At 29.7% G+C, this 26303-nt stretch overlaps 3 protein-coding genes across 3 annotated transcripts; 2 read left to right on the top strand and 1 right to left on the bottom strand.

Moving 5' to 3' along the window:
- The first annotated feature begins 5618 nt into the window (after nt 1-5618).
- Nucleotides 5619-12404, top strand: LOC123301385 (senecionine N-oxygenase-like). The gene is made up of 4 exons (XM_044884124.1): nt 5619-5998; nt 10599-10737; nt 11081-11528; nt 11792-12404. The coding sequence occupies exons 1-4, from the start codon at nt 5811-5813 to the stop codon at nt 12313-12315; spliced, it is 1299 nt and encodes a 432-aa protein (XP_044740059.1). The 5' UTR covers nt 5619-5810; the 3' UTR covers nt 12316-12404.
- Nucleotides 12405-14465: 2061 nt separating this feature from the next.
- Nucleotides 14466-22261, bottom strand: LOC123300473 (phenylalanine--tRNA ligase beta subunit). Its single transcript, XM_044883061.1, has 9 exons — nt 22129-22261; nt 21985-22040; nt 21763-21923; nt 20367-20700; nt 19300-19479; nt 18754-18932; nt 15528-15810; nt 15039-15411; nt 14466-14623 (listed from the first exon to the last, which is right to left on the bottom strand). Exons 1-9 carry the CDS (start codon nt 22184-22186, stop codon nt 14472-14474), a joined length of 1776 nt encoding a protein of 591 aa, XP_044738996.1. The 5' UTR covers nt 22187-22261; the 3' UTR covers nt 14466-14471.
- A 2712-nt stretch (nt 22262-24973) lies between these two features.
- Nucleotides 24974-25867, top strand: LOC123305589 (mediator of RNA polymerase II transcription subunit 4). The gene is made up of 2 exons (XM_044887360.1): nt 24974-25076; nt 25144-25867. Exons 1-2 carry the CDS (start codon nt 25009-25011, stop codon nt 25820-25822), a joined length of 747 nt encoding a protein of 248 aa, XP_044743295.1. The 5' UTR covers nt 24974-25008; the 3' UTR covers nt 25823-25867.
- Nucleotides 25868-26303: the final 436 nt, after the last annotated feature.

The following is a 26303-nucleotide window of genomic DNA, read 5'->3' as shown; positions in this document are numbered from 1 at the left end:
TTTTCATAAAAAAGAAACGGTTTATAATTTAAAATGTTGAACTAACAGCTAGCTTCACGTTTATGGGAGTTAAATCTTTAAATATTGTACATTTAGTATAATTTATAATATATTTTATTATCCCTCATTTTTATCAAATCAAATTTGCATGAATTACGTTTTTGTAAATTGTAAATAATTATTTAGAGCTATAATAATAAAATTTACAAATGTTAGATATAAAATTACATGATGCAATCGAAACAGGTATTTAAGTATACAGAAAGTATATATACAATTTAAATATACTTTTACCCATATAATTATATTTACTAAATGATATTTTAGATGCATAATTTAATCTAATTGCAAATTAATTACAAATTATTATAACATTTAAATAAAGTATATAAACTCTTCTGAACGTATTCTATTGCCTGCTTTTTAGAGTTGTGATCATTATGGCTTCTAATACCTACACGGTGTATTTTTTAACGTATCAGCATCCCCCTAGCGTTTCCCCCTGTCTCTCATCTTCTATATGAGCTTTCGAGTAATTTCTTGCGAATTAAGATCTTTAAAATGAGTCCTGTCTCGTTATTTTTATTTGAAGCAGAAAAATATCAGTCAAAAGCCAATTTCATCATTTCTACATTGCAAATATTTAGGAATTAAATTGTTAAAATTTCTTTCTTAATTGTTTACCGCCTTTTTTACAAAATGTAAGCCTGATGGTAAAAGGCCTAAAATATGGAACAAATGAAATTTAAAAAACCCCCGACTAATTTTTCGAGTATGGAACCCTAAACTCGCACTTAAAACTTATCTAAGATCCCTCCATTATATTACTTTTTTCCTTTTAGGGCCTTCTCCAAACTGAACCGATTTTGAAAATCATCGCCTATTCTTCAGTTGTTCCGGGTACGAAAACCTATACTCGCACTTGAAACATAGCCATTAAATTTAAAATAAAATTATAAGAACAGACACACATAGCGGTAAAACTTATAATATCCTGTTTTGATTCGGGGGTTAAAAAGGCAGTTTTAGAATGATATGAGACACATTTCAGGGCGACGATTATTTTAAAAGATACAGGATTTTAAATCCAAAAGCGTGAAAATGGTCGTATGGGAACATTTTATAGCTTATTTTCAAGAAAAGCAAACAAACATTTGAGTAGTTTTAGCAAATTTGGTGTAAAATAATTTTTAAAATTTTTGTGCGCTTCTAATCTTTTGATAAAATTAGAGGGATAACTTTTCTCATCCTTTCAATCCTCCTTACAAAGCGGCGATAGTAAATTTTTGAGTAATAGATTCCAAAATTAGAAGGTACAAGTTTTCAAAGGAGCTTGAGGTTCTAAATTCAATGACTTTTCGCAGAGCTATAGCTGTTAAGTAAATTTTGTTTCCGATGTTGTCTTTTTCAATTTTTGACAAAAGTCAGCATATAATTCGAATAAAATTCAAAACTTTTCAAAATTTTTAAAATGTGGACCCGTAGCCAGACCTAATTATAGTATTACGGACACAAAGTAACAAAAAACGGATAGGATTATTAATTTACAACAACAAATAATTCAAAAACGTTTATTTTTGAGCCTCCGATTGAGAAAATATCGGGGCCGCGTACGGACTAACAAGTCGTTAGTACAGGTAGCGCTCCGTACGTGGCTACGGGTCCGATTAAAATGCAAACTGTCCAATAATTATTTATGTATATTATTAACAGTTAATTTAAAGTCTAAAAATAATTTTTTTTGGAAGTAAGAAATTCCTTCCATTTTGATTAAATTTTAAAAACCATTACATCAGCTTTTGTATTTGGTATATTGTATATATGTATACGAACTGCAGGGCATTTTTTATGTTTTATTTACAAACAATACAAGCTGCATAAGTTAAGCTATTAATATACTTACACACATGTGCATATGCTGAGCTAGCAAGGTGGTATTCCGTTGTAGATAGTATGACTTGATCATCATTTGTATTTCATCATTTCTTCATAAACTTTTTTCAAAAATACTTATACATTTTTGAATGAATTTACAGTGACGGACTTAAGTATTTCCATTTATGTGACGAGTTAATGCTTTTTGTAGCCAAATATTCGCCTGAGGCAAATAGCCACTGGAAGCTAGATTACCAATATTATCCGTATTTCTTGGGCATTTTTTTTTACTTCCACTTTTGTCACATCTTTTACAGTATTTTCATATTTTGTTAATAAATGCGAACAAAATTTCATTAATAAATCATATTGGATGTACGGTCTGTTGAAAATTCCAGAAACCACCAAAATATGTTTCACAAAAATTCTTAGTTCCCGTTTTAATAAGTATTAAGGGTTGATGTTTGCATCTTTGCAAATTATTCGATTCGAATGATATTGGAAATCTAAAATTCTTTTAATTGAAAATCCCTCTTAAGAGAGAATCTTAAATTTTAATTTGTTCAATATGAAAAATTATTTTGGTTCTTTGATCAATTTTTCAAAGACAAAACGTGCCGATAGTCTTTTTCAATATTTCAAGTAGTTCCTGCGTGACTAGTTTTTTTTTGTTTTGTTTTACCGAGAGCCTACCTATACGGTAAGAAATGTATTGCGTTAACTACTATGCTGGTATGGTATAGACAGATACAATAGTATCTATGTTTGTATAAGTAATATTACAGTATTGAATAGCGCTATCCACCAGAATTATTGTAATATCGCCAACCAGTATGTATACCTCACTGACTCGTCTACCATCAATAGTCAAATCAGTATGGCGTTCACACCGATACTGTCATAGTGACACCCTCAAAAAAAGCGTTGGAAGGAATTAGTGCCTAGGATAAAATATTTTGTAAATCCTACACTGATACTGCTATCATATTGTAAGGAACCTGTTGCCCTAGGCAACTGAATCCCGTCACTACGTTAGATAGTTCATAAATTTTATATTGAACTTTTTGTTTTATTAGCAACAATAATTTAATATATTTTTCCATTTTTTTAACAAAATTTATGATATCGTCATTGACATGTCAAAACAATTTGTTTCAAATTAATTAAGCAAACATCAACATATTTTTTTATGGAATATTTGGATAGTGTGAATTTATTGTACCATGTATATGAAATATATCAAGGTATACTAAGTTTAGTCCCAAGTTTGTAACGCTTAAAAATATTGATGCTATGAACATAATTTTGGTATGGGTGTTCATAAAATCACCTAATTAGTCTATTTCCTGTTGTCTGTCTATCTGTCGTCTGTTCTATTTCCTGTTGTCTGTCTATCTGTCGTCTGTCGTCTGTCTGTCCGTCTTTCATCACGATTACTCAAAAACGAAAAGAGATATCAAGCTGAAATTTTACTGACGCCGTAAAAAGTAAAGTTAAGTTCGTAAATGAGTAACAGAGGTCAATTGGGTCTTGGGTTCGTAAGACCTATCTTGTTAATAGTTAGAACAAAAGGATAAATGTAAAAAATGTTCAAATCAAAAAATAAACAACTTTTGTTTGAAACATTTTTTTTGTAAACATCACTGTTTACTCACGAGGGCACACATTAGATGCAAATTTTATAGTATGCATTAATATGGGATTATCAGTTATATATGTGTGACATGTATGTATTTGTAATGTGATAGAGTAATCAAAGCTGTCTATACATGGTATTTCAACAATTAACACAGCCAATTGTTTATTTTCACTTGTTTTTTTAATGAAGATAATTATTTTCGTAATCGGGGTTGTTTAATTAACATCAGTAAACTAAAATATTTAATTTTAATTTCCAAAGATTATAATTCGCTGTCGAAAGCTAATTATAATTGGGCGATGTCTCATAACATTCATGAATTTATTCAAAACCGATCATAGAAAAAAAATTGGATCCGATAAACAAAGTTTCCAATTGTACTCTTATGAATCGGATCAACCATTCATCATCCATCGGGTAAACCATTAGGCAGACTAGGAAACTGATTAGGGGTCCCGCATCGGCTAGGGGTCTCACATACACACAAATAAATAGATAATAATATAATTTGGATAATTTGGATCCTCAATGCCAATAGGTGATGATTGAATTAGATTAAGTCTAAATCAATTCTGAAAATTTTAGGGGAAGGGGTGCGAACTCTAATTTCAACCCTAAATCTAAAATTGCTTTGGTGTTCGTACTACCTTAACAAGAAAAAAGTTGAAAAGGTCAAACGGTAGAAAAGGGGTCCCGCGAATTGCATTGCCTAGGGATCCCGACATGGTTAATCCGGCCCTATCTCGAATCATCGAATAAAACCACAAAATTAGTAAATTAAAAGTATTTTTCCACATAGAAAGTGAGAAAACCCAGATAAGGGTAAATAAAATCATAAAAAATTTCCTACTTTTCGAATTCCAACAATGAAAACAACTATTAGAAAAATTCTTAGTATAATATTTGGAATTAAATCTTTTACAATTTGCTCAAATATTTCCATTCATACAAAAATATGATTCAAATATCAACTTTTTTTGCATCTATATTACAAATGTCTATTTTTGTTGAATGTTCGATGTGCATTGTTCAGAGTCGTTGAAAAATAACCATGATAAATTATCCAATATACAATCAGCGTGTTCAAACCAACTTAGATTTAATGTAACAAAAATTGCTTATGTAGTAGATTATAAATACATCTAATATCAACTTACGGAAAACTGATTTTCCATGTTCATCCATTGGTATTTTGTACAAATTTTAATTTTATTAAAGTGAAAACTTCTATAAGCGCGTTAGATGATTTTTAATAGGATAAAATTTTATGGATTCGAGTCCAGAATACTATGTCATCACCGTCAGCAACATGCTATGAATATAGCTACAAATATAACATCGTAACCTAGGCAACTAAAACTTTTTTCAACTGAAAAAACGACACCTATGTAATAATAATTGAGTCTGTACAATTAACTATTAACTAAGTGATTCTGATCTTTGGTAGCTCCTGATTACTGATCATAGATGGTGATACTTATGTTATACGAAATAAAATTTTGATACGAAAAAACAATTTCAAACCAAAAATGTTACATTTTTTATCAATAACAATTTTCTAATTTAAAGTGTTCATTTATCGATTACCTGGAGTAGAGGGAGCTTTTCATTGCGCTTGAAACTATAGGCCAAGTTTAACGTCTGCGTAAAATGTGCGCATACACACCCAAAATTTTTAGCTTGAATCATTTTCAAGTATATGTCAACTTAAAAAAGACACCTGTATAAACAGTGTGGTTCAAAGAATCATACAATGTATCGTTTTCAACAAGTTTCATCTAATTTTTTCAATAATTTTCTTCATAATTCATTCATTTATGATTCAAAATTACTTAATAATTTTGCGATAATTAAGTGATAAAATTTATTATATATTTTTTCTTAAACAAATCTATTTACAATAATTTGAAATAAATTAAATTTATAAACAAACTAATTATAAATTTGACAATAAAAAAAAAAATTTTATAATATTTTTTATATCAGACGCATAATGTTTTGCCTCTCCCCCTTCCACATTTCTTGAACACAGTGCCGGCGGTCAGTCTTGATAAATTCATATAAAAAGTTTTAGCGCCAATACAAAATCAATCAGTTTACAACTTTGAATACAACAAACACGCAATACGCAACAATTATCTTTTAACTCTAAACTCTAGTGTGATATTTTTAAAGTGAAAACCCACATTTTAAAAAAATAATTTATTTGTTTATATTAAACAGTTTTTACTGTACAGTAAAACTAGTTAATTTTCTTTTTATTGTTAAAAATAATTTATAAATCAACCAAAACAAAATGCATGTGGCAATAATTGGTGCTGGAGCCTCTGGTTTATGCTCTGCTCGTCACGCTTTGGCCAGCAATTTAAAAGTTACACTATTCGAACAAGCCGCCGAATTAGGTGGTACTTGGGTGTATACGGATAATGTGGGAACCGATGAATATGGAATGCCGGTACATACTAGCATGTATAAAGGATTAAGGTAAGAATTTATGTATTTATTTCATCGACTGTAACGATTAAAAATATATGTCATAGAAAATTGACCGGAAAGTAATTTAAATCCATCTAAAATCAGTCCTTGTCGCTTAAACTGCAAAAGATATTCAAAGACCATAAAACATTGATTTCCATTAATTTTCTAATATCCATAAATTTTATTTGAAACTTGTTTTCGTAAACTTAAGGACATTCTGTTTTAATTTGGAAAACCGATACTCATTAGTTAAAAAGCATGACAAATATTTTCCTGTAAAGAAAATTATAACAAGCGACACTTGTTTTTCCATAAAATACATTTAAAGTGATGAAATGTATGGCATTAGTAGGTATTTCAAAACTATAGTATATATCGAAAAATTTTACTCTTAATTTTCATCCAAGCTCTAACACTTGAATCCACTCTCAAAATTTGAAAGGTCTTAAACATTTCTATACACTCATTTTTTTAGTAACGTCTTAATAAAAAGATATACCCAATTCAAAGATAAAATTTGTAGACTTTTACAATAGAAAAAACATTTCTAAAATTCGTGTAAGCCTTTGAAAATCGTTCGATTTTCTAACATTAAATAAAATTATCAAGCGCTAATATTCAAATCTAGTTAACAATTAACTGTTTTACTTGTAAGTTCTCTTAGAAAATTCGATTTAATTCGTGTGTTAAGTTGAAGTCATATATTTATTACTGATCATATTAAAAACATTAAAGTAGGTCAGTTATTTAAAGTTTTAAAATGCGTTAAGAATTTAAAGTGTACGAAAAATGCTTCAAGTTTTTTTGTAAAAAATGATTGAATTAGCGTTAAAAATTATTATAATGGCAACCTGTTGAAAAATCAAAATTACAATCTTAATACTTAATTTTAATAAACATGCTGAAGGCTACAAATTTTTGATTGGCGTAAAACATTCTTTGATTGGCGTGAATCTTTATAATTTTTTCAAGAATCCTCTTAAATATTTATTGGTGGAAAAAAGTCTATAAAGAAAGCCGGTTTTACAGATAAGAATGGTTAAAGTTACAACTACATTTCAAGCACTGCGATTTTTTTGAAAATCCTAATTTTCATTCCAAAAAGAAAACATAAAAAAACTATGGTATTGGTTGCTTTTATGATATTTTCCGAGCATTTCATTACATGTATGTCGTACAAATTGCCTAGTTGACTAATCACGTGACAGCCGCACTACTTTAAATGAAGTATACATATTAGATTTTACTATAATTTATCAATGTTTACAATAATTTATTTAATAGTCCTTCAAAATTTTATCCGGTAGTCTACAAATGTATTGTCTTGGACATTGTACATCGGATATTGAATAAAATTATATGTAATATGATAAGAAAAAGTATTAAAAGTATTGTAAAGTTCCTCCAATTGTTTAAACAAAATTATTATATTGACAAGAAATCAAACATGTGAGCTAAAGTTCAGTGAGATCTAGACTGAACAGAATGATGCAATATAGTAAAATTTTTTAAATATCTACCAAGACATCATATTTTGCATCGATTGGCATCGTTGAATGTTTTGAAGGTGTTCACCTTCTTCCGTGTTGATAACACATCTAATCTGATGCAATTTAAAACCTTCATAGAATCATAATAGCTTCACTATGTTTTTATAATACAAACTTGTTATTTATGTCCGAATATATGTTCTCACATATGTTAATAGTGATATCTTATTACTCAACTTCATACATTTAAAACAAGAAATGGTATTACTAAAAGAGTTAATTATTATACTACTTTGAAAATCTGTAATTAATATAATAGGTATAATAATAATAATAATAATAGTTAGTGCTCTAATTTACGAAACAATTTCTGATAAAAAATTTGTTTTTACTTTTATCACTTCAAAAGACTTTCTTGAAGGTCTAGACATATTATCAAAATATAGTGAAAGAGCTATATTTTAAAAGTTATAAGGCAGACACAGTGGTGGATTTACACTAGGGGCAGTCGGGGCTAGTGCCCAGGGCGGCAAATTTTCTAGGGTGGCAAAATTTGGAAAGTGAGAAAATATTTTCAATACAATATATAATTAACTTCTTTTAAATAAACATTTTATTTTTCAAGAAATATAATTTATGCATTATGTTTCAAATCAAAATTTTGTATATTATAATATAGGAAATTTAAGTGAAAACTATTAAAATAGTTTAATTAATTTATTTCCATAAAGGTTTGCAAAAATAAAATTTGATATTTTTATTTTCTGGAATTGATAAATTCCAGAAATTTTCCTAAAATTGGAGAATTATCCAATAACACTAATTAATTTAAATTTAAAAGAACAGTAATAAATAATATGTAATACATAATAAATTTTCTGCAATTAATTAGTTATCCTAATTTTTTTTAAATAAGATATCAAAACTATTAAAATAAAATTTCAGTCATAGAGCGGCATTTTCTTCAGTGCCCCAGGGCGGCAGAAATTTAAATCCGGCCCTGGGCAGACAAATAAGTAGACGGATATCTCGAAATAATACAATTCCATCATTTTAATAAGATAAAAAACAAATTCTGTCTTAATAATTAAAATATCTAACCTTTTTTAACTTTTGCATTAAACTTATAAAACCCTTACAAATATTAGAATAACAAAATCCTAAAAAATTAAATACAGAAAAAATGCACACACAAAAATAATATAGGCAATCTTAATAACATAACCATTATTTAAGTTGCCTACAAAATTTTTTTAAAAATTTGATGTTAAATTTTATTCGATGAAAAAACACAAATTGAAATGAATATTATAACAATTCTCTTTCATTTCGAATTTCAAAAATATATGTTAATATGATTATTTACCTAAACAATTTGTTTACAGTTGTAAGTTAACAAGTTAACTTACAACCTTTATTGCCCTATTTGATGAAATCAACATTTAATACAATCGAAGCAAGTTGGGTGAGCAAACTATGAGAGAAATCAAAGACCTACCAAGCATTCGGCCACAGGGGGGGGGGGTATATTGTTAAAATCAGTAATTTTTGCCCTAAATCGAGATAAAATGTCATAAGTACAACAATACTTAAGCAGAGATGCTTAAAAATTTAAATTTATATGTAGGCCAAATTCAGGAAAGATCTGAATTTGCTGCTACGCTTACTCAGAATCGATTATATCAATGAATGATATAACATGGAATATGAAGTTGCAAAGTCGTGTTTGTTTGTGCAAGTCGTAAAATTACCTGTATGACAGTATAATATATAGTAATTAGATAGGCAATTTGCATTGCTAACAGGATAATAAATTGCCGATATGAACAAAGAAATGAAAATTTAAAAATTTTAGGGACATGAAACTATTTCTCTTCTCATCTCATAAAATCTTTAAGTACTTTGAAATAAAAATAACTGCCTACCAGTGTTGGTTTACGAATTTTAACAAAATTTAAAAAATATTTTGGTCGATTTTTAATTAAATTTTGTATGAATGAAACTATATTCTGATTGTACCAACTTTTTGGGAGCATACACGGGTCGATTATTTAGAGCACATGTTTCATTTACTCCAATTATTTTTTTTAAATCGACATTATTAATGGAAAATATATTTACAACATTGTAATAAAATAAAATTAAATATTAAAATTGACCTGTAACTTAAAATAAAAAACAAAATCTGAAAACAAAGGTTATCAGTTTAGTAAATAAAATCCAGTACTAAACTGGATATGTTTTTGATAAACAACACATCTGTAATAAATATATTATTCATAATTTAATAAGAATAAAGATATTATAATGACGAAAAAAAAATTAATGTCATTTTTTTATAGTTGTTTTACACTACTACAAAAAATTGTGCTAACAAATTAAAACTAAGCTGATCATTTCTTTGTGTAGTGTAAAACAGAACTATTAGATTTGAATTTAAAAAAAAAACGCATTTTATGTAATATTTCAATAAAAAATTTAATTGAGATAAATTTTGAAAGTACTTTGAACAATCCGATGATTTATTTGATCTTTGACAAATATTTTTTTGATGTCCCAATCTTATGTAATATTAAATCATTTATTTGAAAAATAATCTCACTAATTCAGCTACGATATCTATGACATAAAACGAATAAGATTAATTGGTATTGAAAACTCTCTTTCCGGTAATTCGGAAATAATGGTAATATTAGCTGCCGGGAGACACACTTAGGGCATGGGCCCATTGTGACACCATATATGTGTTCTACCATCTTTTTCGCTGATAATTGCATTTATCAGCTCCTCAATTATTTTGAGAGGCTAGAGTACATCACCACCATTAATTAAATTGTTTTGTTGTAACGACAGGAATCACACCTGTTACCCTAGGCATACCGCGTACGGAATTGGTTACGCTTTAACCAACTTAGATCTTAGGGTTGACAGCTTTGGAGATAATTATTAAACTTATGCAAATTAGTATTCATATTCTGGGAGATTTTTCAGATTAGAATTTTTTATCTTAATATCAAAATCGATCTAATTTTCTTAGCAATACATTACACAATCAAATTTTTTTTTTTTTTGGAAATTTTAATATTTTATTAATTTATATTTTTTCTTGCTTTCAGAACAAATTTACCAAAAGAAATGATGGGTTTCCCAGATTTTCCAGTACCTGAAGATCAATGTTCTTATGTCCCACAAAAGAAAATTCTTAATTTCCTCGATTTATACGCACAGCATTTCGGCGTCAAAGAACATATCAAAGTAAGTTTTTTTTTCTCAAAAAATATAACGATTTTAGTCTCCAGTTTGTAGCGATTAAAAATGTTAATCGGAATCTATCTTTCCTAATTTTGTAACACTCAATCGCGTTCACTAATCTAATTCTTTTGCCTTCTTTTTTCGAAACGTGAATTGATGTGACTTCATTGTTCGTTCTTCTTAAACTGAGAAAGAAAAATTGAAAGCCCAACAAATGAGCCCTTTTAAAAACAAGTAACTTTTATTTAAAGTACTTGATAATCAAGTCAGTATAAATAGGATGCTTAAACAATTAACTTGAAGTTACTTTTTTTCACTAAAATTCAATGTTGTTTTTTTTTTATAGTATTTCCAACATGTAAAAACGGTTCGCACCCTCGAAGATAAATGGGAAATTGTCTCAATGGATGTGCGCACAAAAATCGAAGCCAGTTACACATTCGATGCTGTGATGGTATGCAATGGACATTACAATACACCAAATATTCCAAATCTGAAAGGTATCAAAAACTTCAAAGGACTTCAGGAACATAGTCATAACTATCGAGATCCAAATGTGTTCGAGAATAAAACTGTACTTGTAATTGGTGCTGGTCCATCGGGTTTAGATTTAGCAATACAAATTTCACAAAAGGCTGATAAAGTTTATCTAAGTCATCATATCCAGGATAGTATGACAACGGTATTCCCAGAAAAAATTGTTCAAGTTCCTGATGTGGCTCTAGTCCATGAAAATGAAGTGGAATTCTCTGATAAAAGTGTACATCATGTTGATATCATCTTCTATTGCACCGGTAAGTTAAATTTCTTTTCCACCACTAATCTCTTCGATAGCAAAATTTATTATTCTCAAAGAAAATTTCCACTGAATGTTTTTGGTCTTTTTGAGATGACAAAACTCCATAAAGATATCTCATGTATTTGCTTCAACAAGAGTTCGTATTCCTCGAGAGCTCATGAGACCAGGAATTACATACTATTGAAGATAAATTTGATTCCCCACAACATTGAAATCCATTCCAAAGCTAAATACTTATCAAAAATTTTTTTGTTTTAGGTTACAATTACAGTTTCCCATTCCTAAGCGAAGAATGTGGTATCACCGTAGATGATAACTACATCAAACCACTTTACAAACACATCGTCAACATAAATTATCCAACAATGGGTTTCGTGGGTATTCCATTCTACGTATGTACCTTCCACATGTTTGATTTACAAGCACGTTTCTTCATTGCCACCCTGAATGGTACTCTTCAATTACCAAACAAAGAAGACATGCAAAAAGATACCGATGAAGAAATGGCCGCACGTTGGGCACGTGGCTATACTAAACGACAAGCTCATTTAATGGGCCCAGCACAAGAGAAATACTATGCAGATCTTGCATCAATGGCGAATTTAAAACCAATTCCACCGGTAATGATCAAACTCCATAAAGAGAGTATGCGAAGGTTAATGGAGGACTTCTTAAATTATCGTAATGATGTATATCGTATTGTCGATGAAAATAATTTCGTACGACTTGATAGTGCAATGGGTAGTACGTGTCAATGTCGATGTCAGGCCCTCGTAGCTTAATAAATGTTTTCATTGCCTTTTTGTGTTGCTATTTCCTCCGTCTCTTGTAAATTTTCTTTAATGAAAATGAATAGCTCATATAGGTAATGAAAATAAGATATTTTCCTGTTTATTTAGTTTTGTAAGATTTTAGTTTATAATTTATACATTATTTTTAAATAATTAATTTATAATTGTTTTATACTATTTATTTTATTTTAAATAAAAAACAAATGAGAAAGAAAAAATTTATTTTTATTTTCTGCAAAGCTTTCTAGACTCTAACCTTCAAAGTTAAGGAGATTATGACCAATTTTCACATTTAGAAATTTGCCTTCCTTTCGTCAGAATAAAGAAGAACTGATGAATAGATCTTTAAATATTCAAACTAGTTAATAACAAGTGAAAACAAACAATTGACTGAGTTAATTGTTGAAATACCATCTATAGGCAGTGTTGATAACTCTGTCACATTTCACATACATACATATCTGACATATTTAACTGATATTCTCATATAATGCGCAAGTGTTGATGCGCAATCGTTTGTTTTTTTGACGTCACGTAAATAACAAAAGATATTCACTTTGATATTCCTATATTAATACATACTATAAAATTTGCACCTAATTAACGCCCTCGTGGGTAAACAGTGATGTTTACAAAAAAATGTTTCAAACAAAAGTTTTTTATTTTTTTATAAGCAACATTTTTTACATTTAAACTTTTGTTCTATCTCTAACGGTTTACAAGATGGACCCAATTGACCTATGATGCTCATTTACGAACTTGACCTGACTTTTTACATCCTGAGTACGCTGTAAATATTTCAGATCGATATCTTTTTTCGTTTTTGAGTTATCGTGTCCACAGACGGACGGACAACCGGAAATGGATTAATTAGGTGATTCTATGAACACCTATACCAAAATTTTGTTCGTAGCATCAATATTTTTAAGCGTTACAAACTTGGGACGAAACTTAATATACTATGTATATTTCATATATACATGGTATAATAAGACTGTAGTGGGTATGAACAGCGGCGAATTTGATGGTGATCGCAAGGCGCTTTTTTAAACAAAATACAGAGCCGTTTTAATAATATTAGGCACCGCTTTTGATAAAATTTTGCCTTTACCCCCTTTTTAGCCTTCGTAAATCAACCCTTCACGTACAAATAATCTAAACTTTATAAATTTCGACAGCCCTTAGATGTTGTCGCGCTAGTATATGTTTTCTAACATCTGCTACTGTTGGCATCCCTAGCGGCTTTCTTTAGCTCAAATAGATTGAAATTCAGTATGTAGAAATTTGGTATTGCGGATGAATGTTATCCGGGCCTCATTTCAGCAATTTGGGGTAGATTCTCAGTAGTAAACCGCTTTTATCGATGTTTTCATGACTTCACACATCTGTTGTGCTAGTAGAGTGTTGAAAATTGGTATGTATGTTCAGGCAGTGTCAACATATCACACCACCCCTTCCTCCTTTTTTATGTCGAAATATCTTTTTTTTCGCAATCATTGAGGCTTTGAACACATCTATAGCTCTTTCAAGTTGAGTTAGGGGGTTGATAATTATGTATGAGCTAAGTTAGTATTAAGAGAATAACTTTTGGGATAGCCAAGATTCTAGCCTTTCTTCTTTATACAAAAAATAAGGTTTTAGCAGTTTTTAGTGTTTTTCGTACATTTACACTATTTCTATTTAAATAGTCAGGGCAGTTAAAGATTTGTATGTGAATTGAGTTTATGTTAAGAAAGTACCCTTTGGTTGTGTCAACTCTTCAAGCATCTCCCTCTATTTTATGAAGATATTTCATGTTTTCAATAACATGAAAAGACAAAAACTTTATTTCAATAAACAAGCATTTTAATGATATGTTGCTGGCGAGCTTTTTTCCTACTTGATCAAATTCAGAGTCCTTTTAGTGGGGAAATTTAGTTTTTTGATTAGATTTCGATAATATGCGAGTTAAAAATTGAAATGAAATTTAGAAAAATGAGAAGTTTCAAAACTACAATCATTTAGAATTTCGAAATTGTTACAAAATGTACTTCTGTATGTAGTAAAAAATAAACACATCCAAATATTTTTTAATAATTTATAATTTTTAAAACTATTTAATATATTTTTTTAATTTAAAAAAAAAAAAAACAAAAGTGAGACAAATTTTAAACAAATGGTTCTAAATTAATTTCTACATACGAACATGGATTGGTGATTTCAAACTTTTGTAAAACATTTGGATGTAATACACCAATTTTACCAATTTTAGTACCATTACATACCACTTCGGCGCAACGTTGTGGAAAGAATGCTGGATCTGTAATGAATTTTAGAAAATAAACAAAAAAATTTAGGTATTTTACTCTATATGATATAGATAAAAAGCAATCGGGATGACAGCGCCATGTTATTACGTCATACGGCTGTGTAAATAATTTACGTAAGTAATATCTACATCGAGATAATACCATAGAGCTGAATAGACATAGCTGATACAAATTATCAGACTTTCAATCAATGGCGAGAAAATCTGTTCTGTATTTACAAAACTTTGCGTAAGACAAGAAAGGGAGAAAACAAAACCTAAGTTTAATCCTTATAAATGAGAGATTTAATTTAATTTATTTTCTTAAACATTTCAAACGCAGTTTACGAAAAATCGATCCATTATGTTAGAGTTGTTGCCCATAAGAATTTTAATTCGTAAAAATTAATGATTTACAAATATTTACCTTCAATTGATTGTAAATAATATCCCTCTGTTGTTTTTTTAGGATTCCATGGAACACTTAATAATAACATAACATGATCCAATAATCCATGAACAACTTCAAAACCAGCTGTTTTATTACAATTCACAGCACATAATCGTCGTTCATTACGGGCTGAAACCTCTGAATTGGTATCTTTTAAAACAACATCAGATATTTCGAATAATTTCAACGGTAATGGTAGTTTTTTATTTGCTGACAAAGTTTTTAATAATCCAGGTAATAAGGATGTTCGTGCAACTTGAAATTCTAAAGTTTTTGGATTTGATATGTGTACGGCTGGTAAATCTTCAATTTTATATCCAAGTTTTGAGGCGATATCATCTCGTGAACACTAAAAAGAAGTTTTATCTTAAGATCAAATCTAAGGGGGCTAAGGAGGGTCAAGTGGAAAACGGAAAGTAAGGTGATCAAAAATATTGTTTAGAAGAAGACTAGAAATTAACTTACCAGAGAGAAAGTTAAACCTTCCGTAAATCCAGCTTGTGCAATCGAAATACGTAATAAATCCGTTAATTTATTAACAGGTTGCTGTTGACCCACGGTATTACAATCAGGAAAACGTTTTATTATATTATTGTAACCATAAGCAATGGCAACATCTTCGTAGATATCACACGGATGAATTACATCGTGTCTGGTTGGTGGAATTTTTATTTCTAGATGTTGTTTATTAACAGTTGTCTCCAAACACATTTTAGTTAATAATTTTGCAATATTTTCTGGTGATTCACTAAAAATAAAAAATTTTTTTTAACAAGATCAACACCTCGTATTTATATGAAGTGTCGATGTTTAAACGTCTCTCATTGGTATAGAAGCTGGCTTAGAATTCGACAAATATTTCAGTATGGCTAGAAAAAGTTGTGTCTAACAACTTTTTGTTTAGCTTGGAAATTTTTTAATTGAGCGGCAAGCTTAAAAAAAATGAATATTCATTGAGAACGTTACATATTTTTATTATTAAACCAAATTTTTGGGTACTTTATACAGGGTGCTTTTTAAGTTGACATATGCTTAAAACTCGAAAAATAACTTTTAGCGATAAAAATTCTTCAAGAAATTTTTTAAACAATATATTTTGACAAAAGTAATTTTCGATTTTAATATAGTTCATTCCAGACTAAGACGTTTCCATTGAGTGTTCAAGAATAAAGGAATTTATTTATCAAGCGTGGATACCGAGAATTGTCTAAGAATTAAAAATTTATTGAAAAAAAATTTAAACTTGAACTTTAGCGACACTGTTATCGTTTTTTATATAAAATTGATTGTATTTCCTATAATTAAGTTCCGTGTTTTTATGAATCGTTACTAGAATATTCAATCATAATCAGAGTACATTGATTTTAAATTATGTCAAAGTTCGATAAATCCAAAAATATATCAATAATAATTTTTTTATCATTTCTTTTAGAATTGTTTTCAAAAACAACACTATTTTAAATGACGTTATTTTATTGATTTATCACATGATTTAATAATAATTTATTTATTTATTTCTAAAGGTTTCTTAAAGACAAATTTACTAGTTTTAAAAAAATCGGAACAAATAAATACACTTCACAATAATAAAAACGGTACATTTTTTGTTTCGTTAAAAATACACAATATTTATAGGCATATAACTATGCTATTCTTGATCCTTTGTGACTCTACAAAGACTCATTTTAAGGGCAAAGAAGTGAACTTAAAGATACTAATTTCTCTAATTTAACCATAAGACTCGAAATGTTATTATGGCAATCAGAATATCACAGCTAGGCCATTCGACTGTGCCCTCCTGAAATTCATTAACACTTTTGACAAAACACTGTCGATTGAACTACCACCTTCATAACATAAGGATCTCTGATGATCCTACCTGTAGGGCCTTTACAGAGGACGATTAAAGACCCATACATGTTATTTGCACCTGTAGAATATGCAGGGCGTCTGGTTTAGAATATTTCGGTCCGAAATCTTGGATTCATCAATTCTTGGAGAAATGATGAAGAGGACTTCAAACTCGACAATGAATTATTATTTAACTTCAACTATAAGAGGTCATTCAAAAAGGTGAAACTAGAGACAAAAAAACCACACTCACATAACTATTTAGAAATTTAATAAAATTTATATTAATTTAGTTATTTAGTTGGCACACTGTGATATTATTAACGTAATCTCTATATATTATAAATGCGAAAGTAAGCATGTTTGTTTGTTTCGTTGTTTGTTTGTTTGTTTGTTACGCTTTCACGCTTAAACTAGCGAATGGTTTTTAATGAAACTGTACAGCAATATAGTTGATATATCAGAATAACACATGAGATATAATTTATAAAGATATATTAAAAAAAAAAAATTAATTTAATTTGACATTTAAAATTACCATAAATTACAGATTTCTGTAAAAATAGTCAATATAAAATATTTCAAGGCCATCTTCTCTGATATACTCGATGAATAATTAATATTATACATTTAAAAAAATAATATATTTTACCTCTGTAAAACAATCCCCACTATTATTTCGAGTGTTATAGAAAAGGGATAAGCGGGAGCAATGTTTATCAATCTTTACTTTTAAACCCAGCGAAGCGGGTGGGTATCACTCTAGTAGAAATATAAAAGAAAAGGCATTCATTTCAGTTTAGGTTAGGGACAGACGGACGGTCAGACATTCAAACGGACAAACGGAAATGGATTTTATGAACACCTATACCAAAACTTTGTTCGTAGCATCAATATTTTAAGCGTTACAATCTTGGGACTAAACCTATTATACCTTGATATATTTCATATAAACATATATACATAATGTCTCATCTGATTATCAGATGAATGAAGAAACCAGAAACCTTAAAACTATCTACCGATCATAACAGTTTTCATAAATTATCAACAATTTTTTACTTTGGAATTAAAATTTTTAAAATTGCTTAGTTTTTGCTAAAAAGCCTACTTCACAATTTTAAGTTTATTTAGAAAAAAGATTGTTTTTATTGATTGCATGCATGTTTATTAAAAATTATGATAACCCAGCCTTGCGATCGTATTCTGTTTATAATTTTTTTTGCATTTTCAAAAAAACAATATCAATAAATATTTATACACGTCATTCATTTAAAAATGTTTGTTAAGTTGAACAACCGATATTTGAGGACGGAATTTTTTTAATAATAGATCTAATCTAGCCCGGAAAGTCGATCGTATGGCGTTTGATGCACGGTTAGAACATCTAATAAAATGTGCGATAGACGTAAACTACAAAAAGATGGTGCGCACCGTGTAAGATTTTTTAGCCTGCCGATACTTCTTAAAAGAATTTCTGATAATTCGTAATATGTATTGATAACTGGGAGTTGCAACCTCGCCAACTGGCGATAATAATTCATACTAATTATAACAAGAAGTGGGTCCGACATCAATAGTTCAAATTTAGGCTAACAGGTGGCAGCACTTGCCATTTTTTAAAGGCCAATCAAATTATTCAAGTTCAAATAAGATAAACCCCGCCAAATGGCGATAAAATTCGTACTAATTAAACAGTAAGTGAACCGCTTTTTCAGTAGTTCCAATTTAGATCACCAGGTTACTTACCATTTATCAACATCATGGTTTAAGGGCCTATCAAAATTTCTGATAATGCGGGGTCAGTCTACTTTATAGTAATGAATAATAAAAAAAATACCTGATTCCGATATAACTGTTAATATTAGGAGCTTGTATTTTTTCAGTACGATATTTTAATTCAGGGCACCGCATTGGTTTACTTGTTAAAGGTGAAACAATTTCAACAACTTCCACACTATATTTATCCTTACAATATTGACTGAACATTGCAACAAGTGTATCCACTACAATTTTTGCCTAAAATATTTAAAAAAAAAAAAAAATTTTATTCATTTTTTATTACCGAAAACTTTGCACACAGAAACTTTTTGACCTTCCTAGTTAAATTTTTCTTCAACAAAGTGTTTGGAAATTGAGTTTACTTTTAAGATCGTTGAAAATTCAACACATTTTTTTGTAAAGAGTATAAAGTAAATTTTGGAAAAAATGATTCTTACAAAAATGGTTTGTTATTTTATAAAGATTTTTTTTCCGAAAACGTTTTGTGTGAAATAAATTTAGCTGTTTAGATTAAAATAGGGCATCCCACATATTTATTGACAAATTTACGAATTGATCGGTGCCTTTTATTCAATGATTAATAAAATTTCACTTCATTGCTTACCTTTGTTAAATCTGTAGCCGTACATTCAATAAGTACATTTTTTGTATTTAATGTAATTTTCGAATGATCGCCATTTATAATTGGTGGTAAGGATAGAACTGTCTTCTTACTATCGTAAACTATTGGATACACTGGACTATCTTTAATTATTGGTAAATATTGTTTTAATTGGGCATGTGTCTGAAATTACAAGACAAAAATTATTAGATTTTCTTATGAAAACAAACATTTGTAATTATATATTTCCTTCTCACTCCGGGTGTCCATAAGAATGTTTTTAAAATTTCTTGATAATTATCGATTTTTTCAATATATTTATTATACTTTTCCTCGATTTTGGAAAGGAGTTTTGGCCAAATAAACTTATGGTATTATTTTCAAATAATTTCAGACGATAACTCGAAAACTGTACGTTAAATGTCTGATCGTTGCTCTTAGATTTTTGTAATAAGATTCTAGGTAATTTTAGAGTAATTAGGACGCAAAATTCACGAAGAGTTCATTTGACTATCAAACATTTTCTTTTTAAATTTCATTAAATCGAGTAAAAAATTGTCCTTTAGATTGGATTTTGGATAATATCTCTGAAACTAAGCTTCCAATCATCTAATGAAGCCAATTTTTTTATTTTCTAGGTCAAAATTATTATTATTTCGAAAAATTAAACAAAAACGTGTTTATTAACAATTGATCTTAATTTTCTATGGTATCTTCAGAACTATTCATCTAAGAAAGGAATAAGATGGATGGAATAGCACATAGCCTACTTTTTATCCCGGTAAGCATCAACATGATTTTTGAATAGGTAGTGGTAACTTAGGAGTCAGGAAATGGCATAGGTGAATTTTTATCCCGGAAAAATTTACGGTTCCTATGAGATAATATACAGAAACCTTGTTTTTAAAGGATTTTGTAAAAGTTTATGAAATAGATTTTTAGTACATTTTCTCAAGAAGGTTTGATTAATTTACACAGTAACGATAAAACTCTCAAAATCTCTTTTAATCGTGAGTAACACCGCGGGGTGTAGCTAGTAGGGTATAAAAACTAAAAAAAAAAATACTCACCGAATATAATTCCATAATCTCTTCACCCGTATACTCTTTCGTTTGATTCAATGGCTTAAATTTAATATCTTTGGGCGGTAATGCATCATATGTGAATGGACCTTGTATCGTATCCAAATCATGTGTACCAATCGATACTAATGAACGTTTTCTACATATATTCTGATGTAATTTATCTTGTAGATCAATAAAACTATTATATGAATCTTTAGTAAAATATAAATTACGTAATACAGCACCAACAATTACTGGACGAATACGTTCTGTTGATTTGGTTACGTGTATTTGTTGTAGTGTTTTCGGTGTTATTAACTTATATGTTGGTGGTGGAATTCTGGAGGATAAACATTTATTAAGAAAATTACATTTTAACGAAGGTGGCTCGAAATCATGGATATAGGAATATTTTAAAAGGGGTGAAGTATAAACGAGTGAGATGAGTCTCACTCAGGGGGAAGAGGCAGGGTATCATTGTGCCTACTTTCTATTGAAATAATATATATATAACGCCTTCATTAAGTGTTTTTGATTCGTTTGTAAGCATGGAAACATGTTTCACATATGGTTGACGAGTGTGGATAACATACATAAATAATCTTATATTCAAAAGAAAAGTAAAATTTGTATAGAAAAATAAATATGTGAAGTATTTATGCTTATTCTAAAACAATTTTTTCAACGATATTCAATCTTCATCCTAGTGTTACAACTATTATAAGTTAACTAATGAAATTCAAAAGAAGGCTTAAGAATGTCTCGAAAATACGTCGATTAATTTTCAATACTAAATTTCAACGTATTATAGAATTTTTAAAATATGAAATTAATGTAAAAATTTATTTGGAGAAATTATTACTTATTTATGTATTGAATTATGAACCCGTGAACCTAATCTTAATTTAAATACGTGAAGTTTTATTTTTATTATTTAACGAATTATTTACGATATATCCTTTAGGTAATTAGTCGGTCATAGCAATATTAAAGGTATATTCCTTCATCCAAGGGTAATTAGTTAAAAATATTATATTTGTATTTGTAATTAATACATTTTTTTTTAGGGTAAAAGATTTTACTTTAAATAGAAATATTTTTTGCTCGGACCAATCTACAACACACGCAGAATTCGCTACCCATTTAAATTTTCCCGCAATTGAGAGTGCGAACAGCCGCAGCCAATCAAAAGCAGGCATATTGCTTGAGGCAATCTAAAACCATGGATATAGAAATATTAAAATCTAATTGAATTTGAATCTTGAACTTCCCGCAAATGAGAGCCGCAGCCAATCAAAAGTAAGCACATTGCTTCCCCCCTGAGTGATACACCCCCTTCGTCTAAAATAGGACTTTATACTACATCCCTACTATAATTACTAGATCCGTGTTTGAAACTTACTTTTGCAAGAATACCAATAAACCGGTAACAAGACCTTCTAAGCACAGTAAATCATAACGATTTGCTGGTATATCAATCCTGTATATAATATCTTCCGAAGCATCTTTAGATAATTCAGCACCTTCACCTTGTTCCTTGGTAATCATTTGTTTTTCAGTAGTCTGGGAAAAAAATGGGACATTACTAACGATTCAAATATTTTTTACGCTTGTTTTTACTTACAATTTCATCCAATTCTAATCCAAATTCAAAGCAAAGATTTTGAAATTCTTCATCACCTATAAACATACGGGATTTCTTTTAAAAAACCGGCTTTATTTTGATTATTCCAAAATAATGCATTTTTTAATGAAAACATTAACTTACTATATTTTTTTCCAAGTGCTTTGAATAATAAATCTCTTTTAACTCCAATGGTCGGCATTTTAAATAATTTTTAATAAATAAATACTAGAAACTATTTCTACTTGCAAGATGCAACGTGCAACTGGAATTATTTATTTGAGGTTATAAATTTGACGTATACATTTCTACAGTTAAACCCTCTTTAAAATATTTGAAGTGTAGTTACAGAATAATAATGCTTCTTTATTAAAGATGAACGCACACTAGTTATTGTGATGTTCTGAAAATAAAAATCATTTTTCTTTTATGTCCTAATTTTAACTTTATCAGAATTTTATGGAATTGTTTCATTTCAATTGTTTACGGTGAGTATTCTCAGACTTGACTATCCCCGTCCAGCGAATTCTCCGTCTTATATACAAATTCAAATGTTCCAGCATATTATCGAAAATTCCAGTCATTTATTGTTCTCGAATATTCTCGACCTTTTCATTAACTTCTATTCTCCAACATTCACGAAAAGGTATTTGTCAAATGATACTAAATGATACATTCATTTATTTGTCATCCATCATTAATCATTCACTCATTTATCATTCTAGTTGAAATTTCCGCTTGAAGACTTCTATACCCTCTGTTCCAAAAATAACCAAAATTTTTCAAAATAAAAACAACCAGTGTACATTTTGAGATAATTCTTTTTTATTATTCAATATACTCTCCTTTCACTTCGATACACTTCTTTGCACGCTCATACAATTTGGAAAATGAGCCTCGGAAATGTCCTTTTTAGGAACCTTGTCTAGTTCGTCGGTCGTCGCCTTTTGAATGCGGTCAATTGAGTTTTATTTATTTGAGTAAAATTTATTTTCAGTTCTGATTATATTTTTCTTTCACTCTCTAGAATTTTATGTTTGTAAGAAAATTTTAGAAGTCTTTTTCATTTTTCGGGGGCCCCCTAAAATCGGGGGCCCCAGGCAACTGCCTATTCTACCTACTTGTTAATCCGGCCCTGTGCTTGATACGTGACTCTTACTGTATCCACGGATATAAATTTTTTTTACCTCAGTACACAAGCCATCCGCGTTTGAAATGATAGGCAGGGATGATTGCGTTGCGGGTGGCAATAGACATTCCGTTTCTACATATGATGATGAAGTCGACATTCTGAGAGTGATTGGATATTAGCTTAACCAAAGAAATACATGCGAGATGGTAATCATGGATATCATTGGTTTGTGGCTTTAATGTGATCAAATTAACTTTTTGAATAATTTAATTCTGAGTTCGGAGAAAAAAATTGAATTTAGTAGATCATTATGATACAAATTGAGGAAACTAAAATCTAACATTTTTTGATGGTCGGAAGGGGTCCAAAAAAAATGGTAAAGTGGCCTAATCCGGTCTTTCGCGTCAGACACCGTCGGATTGAGTTAAAAATAAAAAAGTGTTCAATAAGCTTACGCGCCGTAAAAAGGCGAAGAGAATGAGCTGCGAATGAACTCGATTGGTCCATCGATGTCCCCACAAATTGCAAAAAACCATCGATTTTGCTCGAAATTTCAAAACTTCATAGCTCTTGTTGTTTTAAAGATTCAAAGCTGAGATTTAAATGGATTGTAGCTTTTGTACCCATGAAGTATCACACACAATTTCAGCAAGATCGAATGTATACTTTTTGCAAACCGCAGCTGAATGCAAAAAACAGGACTTTTGTAAAATGGCCCTAAAAAAGTTGTGGTGCGGTAACGCGCTATTTTTTTTACGCGATCATATGCGTCAATAGTTAAAGTAATACCTACTAAAGTGCCAACCTCTCATCTTAAGTAAAAGTTACTAAAATATTAATTTTAAATTACTATTATTTTAAATTATAACATTAAAAATAGGATGGAAGTAATGGGAGCAATTATTAAGAGACAGAAGTTATGTGACATTATAGTCTTAATAATTGCTCCCATTACTTCCATCCTATTTTTAATGTTATAATTTAAAATAATAGTAATTTAAAATTAATATTTTATTAACTTTTACTTAAGATGAGAGGTTGACACTTTAGTAGGTATTACTTTAACTATTGAAGCATATGATCGCGTAAAAAAAATAGCGCGTTACCGCACCACAACTTTTTTAGGGCCATTTTACAAAAGTCCTGTTTTTTGCATTCAGCTGCGGTTTGCAAAAAGTATACATTCAATCTTGCTGAAATTGTGTGTGATACTTCATGGGTACAAAAGCTACAATCCATTTAAATCTCAGCTTTGAATCTTTAAAACAACAAGAGCTATGAAGTTTTGAAATTTCGAGCAAAGTCGATGGTTTTTTGCAATTTGTGGGGACATCGATGGACCAATCGAGTTCATTCGCAGCTCATTCTTTTCGCCTTTTTACGGCGCGTAAGCTTATTGAACACTTTTTTATTTTTAACTCAATCCGACGGTGTCTGACGCGAAAGACCGGATTAGGCCACTTTACCATTTTTTTTGGACCCCTTCCGACCATCAAAAAATGTTAGATTTTAGTTTCCTCAATTTGTATCATAATGATCTACTAAATTCAATTTTTTTCTCCGAACTCAGAATTATCTAAAAATTGACGCCATTTTTTTTTTATTTGATCACACTACTTGCATAAGATTAAAAAGAAATAAGAATCACCTTTTTAAATGAAGGTATACAGATAGCTGCGTAAAACATTTAACTCATGGCATAGAAGTTTTATGCCACTTAAGCGACCCGCTTTTTATCCGCATTTTTATTATGGTAGTGTGATCGTACCTTTATATTGTTGACAACTACGCAGTATTACAGTGAAACTTATCAAAATAAAGAATCCAATCCTATCCTTATGTTTGACAGTTGTATTTAATATTTACCTTGCACCGGTGTCAATTTTTGAAAAATGTCTGCAAATATTAGCACGGAAGAGAAATTATTATCAATTATCGATGATATTGAATTAATTTCAAAGTAATTAGAGTTATTTCTTTTATTTTAGTCGAATATTTTAATTAATTAATTAATTTATTATGTTTAGGGAACTAATTGAAAATGCTATAGCACCAAAACAATCGAAAATATCTGGCCAAGAATATGCAAATTTAACGGATCTGTTAGTGTTAAAAGATAAACAATTAAAAGATACACTAAAATTAGCTGGAGAACAAGCAAAAATCGATCAGAAAATGAGTGCAATCAAAGCTGAGGTTGATCGACAAGATCTCGAAATAAATCATTTACAAGGACAACTCAAAGAAGCTGAGCAAATATTAGCAACAGCTATATTTCAAGCTAAACAAAAATTACAATCGATAGCGAAAGCAAATAAACGGCCTGTACCATCAGAGGAATTAATAAAATTCGCTCATCGAATATCCGCATCAAATGCTGTATGTGCTCCACTCACATGGCAACAAGGTGATCCACGTCGACCGTATCCAACCGATATTGAAATGCGTCTAGGCTTTTTGGGTCGTTTAAGTGATCCAATTAATGGAAATTTACCACAAACAAATAATTTATCTGATTTGCATCGTACAACGGATATTCCTGCTTCGCAACAGAATCAATTCGCTTGGCATCCATCCGGTGAAATTCATATTTCTGTTGGACAGGGTAGTGTTCCGATGGATACACGGAATCATAAACAAGAGAATGAGGATGTTGAGGTTATGTCCACGGATTCGAGTAGTAGTTCGTCTAGTGATTCGCAGTGAAGAAAAAAACGTTTTTTACCATTTTCTAAGTAATTTAATTAAATGTAATCGAAATGAAGTATTTTCGTGTTTTGTAATAAAATTGTGCAAAAAAATTGGTTTTTTTTGCGTTCTTGATATCTTTCAATGCTCAAGCCCACTGAACACGCTATAGAAAACTACTAAAAAATCACTAGGCAGCAGTATTATAGGAGTATTTTTCGATTTTTATCACAAAATTTTTTCTAGATTTCGATATTTTCCAAAGGGATACCCCTTAAAAAAAGGATGAAAATTCGAACAAAATTTTTGTCTCCAATTTGGATAAAAATCTGTTTCTAAGCTAATCTGAACCCTACGAAAACGATCCCGTCTGTAAAAATGCGATTAGATTTATCGTTTTCAAGATATCAGCCTAACGAGTATGAAATTCAAAATTATAAGAATTCGAGGTTCAATATTTTGCAAGCCATTGGTCGGACGTTTAAAATAATACGATTTT

The sequence above is a fragment of the Chrysoperla carnea genome, chromosome 1, assembly GCF_905475395.1.
Source record: "Chrysoperla carnea chromosome 1, inChrCarn1.1, whole genome shotgun sequence".
NCBI classification, from domain to species: Eukaryota; Metazoa; Arthropoda; class Insecta; order Neuroptera; family Chrysopidae; genus Chrysoperla; species Chrysoperla carnea.
The sequence above is the reverse complement of the archived record's forward strand: the minus strand, read 5'-3'. Positions and strand labels throughout refer to the sequence as shown.